Source organism: Ruditapes philippinarum, unplaced genomic scaffold, assembly GCF_026571515.1.
Source record: "Ruditapes philippinarum isolate M1 unplaced genomic scaffold, ASM2657151v2 ctg26080_1_1_1_1, whole genome shotgun sequence".
Lineage (NCBI taxonomy): Eukaryota > Metazoa > Mollusca > Bivalvia > Venerida > Veneridae > Ruditapes > Ruditapes philippinarum.
The window spans coordinates 396-7,826 of NW_026857399.1; the positions used below are offsets into that span (position 1 = coordinate 396).

General features: G+C 32.3%; 1 protein-coding gene across 1 annotated transcript; it reads right to left on the bottom strand.

Moving 5' to 3' along the window:
- Positions 1-507: 507 nt before the first annotated feature.
- On the bottom strand, positions 508-5,928 carry LOC132749597 (uncharacterized; the record flags this gene model as incomplete). The annotated part of the gene is given in 3 exon segments (XM_060739417.1): positions 508-619; positions 890-1,022; positions 5,820-5,928. Coding segments are annotated over 3 exon segments (337 nt in total), but the record flags the coding sequence as incomplete, so codon positions are not given.
- Positions 5,929-7,431: the final 1,503 nt, after the last annotated feature.

Genomic DNA, 7,431 nt, shown 5'->3' on the forward strand with positions numbered 1-7,431 from the left:
AATTGGCTTAGTGGTTTATGAGGAGATGTCATTTAAAGTAAAAGTTTACGGCCAGACGCCGGACGAAAAGCTACCACAAAAGCTCACCCTGTCACTGTGTGACAGGTGAGATAAAAACTCTCCATTCTTTGTCAAAAAGTTTAGTTTCAACTTCAATTATAACTAGGGTTGGTGACAATACTTCCATTTACATATTAAAACAATATGTCTGACTTATCCCCCTATTTTTTTTTGCTCTAGCTCTAAAAAGGGCCTGTAACCATGAAATGCATATGCCTCAGACCAAAACTGTTATAAATGACTCAACAATGCTGTGGTGATAATCACATACATTGTATACAGTTTGTATGTGTCGAGTGTTTTTCCTACAATTGTTTTACTCTGACAACAGATTGAAAAAGTGTGAAAAGATATAGTTCATGTTAATTGCATATTTTGATTTGGCTAATGTGATACATTTATGCATACTAACAAAGTTATTGAAAGATTAAAATACTATAAAATTACCTTTAATGATAAAAGTATTGGCTTTATGATTGGTTTGCTTATTTTCCTTGTTTCCAGGGGATTCCTCGTTAGAAATTGGGGTCTTCTCTGTGGGTTCTGGCTCACTACTTATCTAGTAAAAATAGAATACATGGATAATTCTATACTAACATCCCTTCATGTTTAAATCAAAATTTCATCATTTTCATCGGCATCCTTTAACAACTGATTGACAATAGTTTTCCATGATTATTGAAAAAAACACAAACAAACAACACTTTCTGTAAAAAATAAGGGATATAATTATACCCATGTTTCAGTTACATATTTATGAGATGAGTGACTGTATACCATTGTAACCCCTTCATACAACATACTATATTTACTTGTTTCTGTACATTACCTGATTAGATGCAGCTGAAAGTTCTTTCACAAAAGCATACACCATGTCATTGATCTTTGATTTCTCCTCATGATTCAGTTCTCTCCCTATATGCTCTTTATATTTCATCCTCACATGCTTCTTTGTTACAACCCTATAATTTAATGCAACATTTTTTTTAATAAATTAAAAGATTTATTAAGATTGATTTAGGATAAGTTTATTATAATACAGGGTTTTTTTCCAGTATTTTGGGAACACAGGGTTTTTTTCCAGTATTTTGGGAACATGACCCATACCCTTGAGATTGGGAATTTTAGCGGCATTTTGCCCAAAATTGGGAAAAAACCCACAACATTTTCAAGTTTCCTGAGGAAATATATTCCTTTTCTAATATTATAGTATTTAGTTCACAAAAGTAGGTCTCTGATTTTCAAATTTTTGAACTGTGTTATTGTATGGTGTTTCGACTTTACACCTCCTGGATGTTTCACCCTCAAAACCCTGGTGTTTTCATCACCACTTTTTAAATTTGATAAATATATGAAATAAATACCATTATGGGTTATAATATTATATATAATATAACACATACTTGCAAACAATGACATTCATGAAGATTTTTTTGACATAAATATAGTGAAATTTCCCTGGGAAAATAATTATAAATATGAGTTCTGAAAGAATTATCAGCTATAAGTCTACATGTATATATTATTTCATTTTTTTTTTGTTATCCAAAAATTAAATACCATAAAAATATTGATTGAATAAAATATGTTTTTATATAACAGATAAGAACAATAAGAAGTGTGAAACAATTTTGAACAAGCAATTATCATAGTATTGCAAGCAATCCATAAGTCCCCTACCGGTTAGAACCCCAGCAACATTCTGAAGGGCCATTGGCCATTCACTAATGTTTCAATTTTCTCTATTTTAAGTAAACTTGTTGGAAAAGTTCTTTAAAAGTGATCACAGGAAACAGTTTTTATGAACAGACAGACAGACGGACTGAAGGACACTCTAAAGTTAATATTTGAAACATCCCTGTTACCAAAATATAACATTTTAAAAGCAAAATTCTTAAAGAGGAGATAACTCTTGAATTAAAGATGCAATTTCATAAAAATTTCAGCTCTTTTTGACTAATCACGAATATTGTTATATTTGCCATGTTTTAAGCCTATTTGTTGCCAAGGCAACTGATATTTTTTCAAAATAGGAAGAACAGATAAGACATGCATAATCTCAAGACTGCTATCTACCCATATGTCAAGTTTCATAAAAATATTTCCAGTACTTTTTGAGTTATCACTGGATTCAGTTTATCTGTAAAATTTGCCATATTTTCAGTCTATGTGTTGCCATAGCAACCAGAATTCTCAACATAGGAAGAAAAGAAAAAGACGTGCATAATCTCCATACTGCCATCTACCCATAATTATGTCAAGTTTCATAAAAATATTTCCAGTACTTTTTGCTTTATCACTGGATCCTGTTTATGTGTAAAATTTGCCATAATTTCAGCCTATTTGTTGCCATAGCAACCAGAATTTTCAACATAGGAAGAAAAGAAAAAGACGTGCATAATCTCAAGACTGCCATCTACCCATATGTCAAGTTTCATAAAAATATTTCCAGTACTTTTTGCGTAATCACTAGATCCAGTTTATGTGTAAAATTTGCCATATTTTCAGCCTATTTGTTGCCATAGCAACCAGAATTTTCAACATAGGAAGAAAAGAAAAAGACGTGCATAATCTCCATACTGCTATCTATCCATATACCAAGTTTCATAAAAATATTTTCAGTACTTTTCAAGTTATCACGGGATCCAGTTTTGTGGACGGACGGACTGACGGACTGACAGACAGACGGACGGACAGACGGACGGAGGGTAAACCTAAAGTCCCCTCCGGTAAACCGGTAGGGGACTAATAAAGCATTATAAACACAGGTTTATTAATTACTAAATTAGCACCTTTAGAAGTGTGTAACTAATAGTTCTTTTTAGTTTTTATAAAATAGGAAATAAAATTATATGATGAAAATAACAGTGTTTATTTTAATGTTATGTTATTGTATTGTGCATACATTGTAGATATAGTAATTGACTCTGAATAAAATTTAGTAAATCTTATCATTTTGTTTTTATCTGTTTTTCATACATTGATACATATTTGGTAAATTTTATTTGAACAAGAATGTCATTTTTTAAAATTTCTTAATTATAAATTTCAAAAAACAAATATTCTCTCAATGTCTATCATGCAACTTTATATGATAATGAGTTATCTGTCATCTGTAGCTGAAAAAAACTTGCACAATTTGCAACAATACCAAACTTTTGCACCACTATAAAACAACAATGCATACTTCAACTCGTATTTGTTGGAACTTAATAACATTTGATCATTGACAGGGACAACTGTATCTGATTTAAACTTGTCGCTAGAACTTTTAAAACCCCGAGAAGGAACATCATTGTGGTAACTCACGGTCACCGTTGAAGGATTTCCCATTAGTACTTGCAGTTTCATTCGCCGTTTCAGAAGTACAACTCTTTTTCGAGAGAGTCGCTTGCGTAAACATTAAATCATTTTTTTTGTTTTTGTCAGTGCTTTTTTAACGTGTGAAACATTTTGATTTACTTTCACTTTCGAAGGTCGTCGGTATCGTAAGACGCTCGATAAACTTATACTAAGAAATCAAGCGTCTACTTAACATGTGGGTTGTTTAGACGCCGGCTATTTGCTTAATTTTACGTTCCCCCAAAGATCGATTTTTAAAATTTTTCTTTTAAGTTTTCGATTGGGAATTTTTGTATCAAAATTGGGAAAAAAACATACTATTTTCAATTGGGAATATGACCGAATAACGGCTATAAAATCGGCCCAAAAAAAACCCTGTAATAATTTGGACAAAATGCCTATATTTGGTGACTTTGGGCACAGGTCTAAAAGACACTTGAAACAGGATGGACCACAGCCTTATTCAAATCAATTCAGAACTTATAACATATATGTACATGTTTTGAAAGAATGCAAGTGATTATTTTCATCAGTTCATTTATTATCTGATGAGAATATTCTATTTCCATGAACTATTCAAGCCCAAAAATCCTTAATTTCTATAAAAAAAAATCATAACCAATAACATCAAGATTTTAGGCTGGCAATTATTTTTTCCTGTATTTTACAGCCGAATATAGGCTGTTTCCCTTAGCCCAAAATAGGTATATTTTCCCCTAAAAATGTTATATTTCCCCCGAAATACCCTGTGCACATTCTTCACCAGAACCATAACTTATCAGCAGCTGACATATTAGCTAGAAGACAAGAAGTGGTCCCTATAGATAGTCTCTGCTATGTACCATGTATGTCATTATGAATTAAAATTGAAAATTTTATAAAATAGGAGGGTAAATTCTATTCTCAGTTGTTGGAATTTGGTTTTTCCCCTTTTCTGATTTATCACGCTATATTTTCCCCTTCAGAAAGCCACAGGTTGTATTGAAAATTGAAAAATAAATACTGGACTGGAAAACATGAAATAGATTTCAGCAAGAACAATAAGAAACAAAATGCCATCAATTTCAATTCCATTAAAAACAGCTTCTTATAATGGCCGTTACTGGGCCTATGTCTAGGCACAGAAACTTGAAATTCTATCAAATAACTAATATTAACGATATCATAATATCCATAAATCACCCCCATTTAACATAGTAAAATTTATAGTGAGCTCGAAAAGCTGGCCCGAAGGGCCTGCTCGCAAAGCGAGCTATACAGTAACGTGAGTATGTGCTAGATGAGGGCGTCCGTGGCCGAGTGGTTAAGGCTGTTGACTTGAAACCACTTGTCCCTCACCGCTGTAGGTTCGAATCCCTACAGGGACCTTGGATTCTTTCATATGAGGAACCTATCAAGCTAGCTTACGGAACGTTGGTGGTTCTACTCAGGTGCCCATTCGTGCCTGAAATAATGCGCGGAAGGGCACCCGAGGTCTTCCTCCACCATGAAAGCTGGAACATTGCCAAATGACCTATACCGTGTCGGTGTGACGTAAAACCCATCAAACAAAAACCTGCTAGATAGTGATGGTTTTATTAACTTTCGTCCAAAGTACTGAACTGACACATCGCAACTCTTCGAATTACAAGATTACCATAAAAGCAGAGGTTTTCTGATTGAAAACGGAAGCATAGACCGGTGTCCTGCGCACTTCTATGTAAACCATAACAGGACAGGGAACCAAAATAAATGGAAGCAGTGTATTAAATACCGAATGACAATTTTAAAACGAAAAATATAATATAAAAATGAATGTTTTTGAATATTTTATACTATTTCACGTTAAAAGTCAATCAAGCTCGCTTTAAGGCTTTGCCTTTTTCATATTACTATATAGGGAGTATTTTTTTATACTATCGTTATTATTAGATATATTATTAGAATTTCATGATTTCAGATAATTTCCTGTGGTCTAGGCCATTGAATCTGTTTTCAACAGTTCAATTATGCTCTTGTGTTCATTTTTGCCAATTTCCCGGATTAAACCCTGCCATATATTTCAGAAGTAAACCTTCTATATTAAACTACAGGAGAAGGAAATGTCCTGGTTAAGACCATGGAATCTGCACAATGGCGTTTGGAGCTACACCCAGTGTCTATGAATAAACAAGACACGTTTTTGGAGCAGTATCCATCCATTTTGGAAATTACAGATCGTGCTTATAATAAACTTAACGTAGGTATTCAAATATATATCCAACTTGAATGGCTATAATTGGTAGAATAAAAATAATTCAAGTTTGAATATTTTTCAAAATTTTAAAGTCGCGAAAACATATGACATAATAAAGAAAATTGTTCCTTCAGAAGTTAAAGCCAGCAAAAAATGACAGATCGTAACAATTAAAACAGTCGATATGTAATAAATATATTACGCCAAATCGGCATCCTTTAACAACTGATTGACATAATTTTCCATGATTATTGAAAAAGTGGGAATCTCAGAGAAAAGGCAATCTCTGCGCATGCGTTAGGTTTCAAGGATGTAAGTATTCTCCGGTCCGGTCGCTTCCGGTCTCCGGTCTCTCCCGACCGGTCTATTTTCAGGGAATACACATACAATTTTATCACACATATCAACTTGAATATATATAAAAACACACACATAAATGCAACAAAAATAATTATAAGATTAATTAATGAGTATGTTCTATGTAACCCTAGGATTGCCAATTAAGCTAAAAGCTTATTTCCAATGGGGTCCATTTAATGTAAAATTATTACACTAACTTACATAATAATAAATGAATTATAAAGAAGTTAAAATAAATGACAATTTTCAACAATCAAGATACATTTTTCAATATAATAAGACAAGTACATTGTACACAAACAAAATGAAATAAATTTCGTTTAAACTAAAACATATCGAGTACAACATAAACATGTTACAAACTCTTATCATAAGTTACACATCAATTTAATAATAAATAAACATAATTATTCACTTGTTTATCATTTTCATTACTTAAAAAAAGTTTTACTTTCGTTTTAAATGTTTGGATATTGTCAATTGATCTAATGTTGTCTGGTAAAGAATTCCAGTCTTTTATGGCATTGTAGAAAAATGTATTTTTAACATAAGAATCATTTTGAGGCAAACAAAATTAAGATTACTAGATCTTAAATTGAATATTCTACAAACCTTAAACAATTCCTTTAAATAAGAAGGGCTTTTGTTGTAATAAACTTTATGAATGTGGTTGAGTCTTAACTGTCTAACTCTATCATTGACATTTAATAATTTAAGATCGGACAGAACCTTATTTGTCACCGAAGTCCTAGGAGTGTAATCTTTTATAAAGCGCACAACCTTATTTTGAGCTACTTGAAGTTTGTGCTTCAGTGACTTTTTTTGACCGGAATTTTTGAGTATACATCGTAATTATATAACATACAGTATATAATTTTTATTTGATCTATCAGAGGCATAGATAACAGAGATAGGCAACTTCCAAGCCAGTTAAGACATCAAAATTGCTTGCTTGCTAAACCAAAAACTTATAGCAAGTAAAATTTATTAACCAAATCTGGGACATACGATATCGTATATCCCAGGGCTCACGCTGTCGGTCGCCATAGTCGCCATTTGCGATTATTTTATAAGATTGGCGATTATTTTTGCATTTTGGCTACAAAATCTGGCGATTATTTTTTACTTCCAACAGTGTTTATATAAGGTGTAAAAATCGATAATGAATGCAGTAGACCCAATTAACACCAGCGGGGTGCATTTAATTGAGTGTCAACTTTTTACCGGTCACGTGCTGCTAACTATATTGCCCGAGATGATAAAATACATGCGAGATGTATAATTGTATAAGTACTTTAAAGATATTGTCCAGCATTTATAATAGCCATCAAATATCCGTCAATTAGCCACAAAAATCGTTTTAAAAATTGATAAACTGGATATTGACTTACCCAAAATTTACCGTGAATTCCAGTAATTGCAAATTTTGATTTTTTTTTGTTTTAAGTTACTTA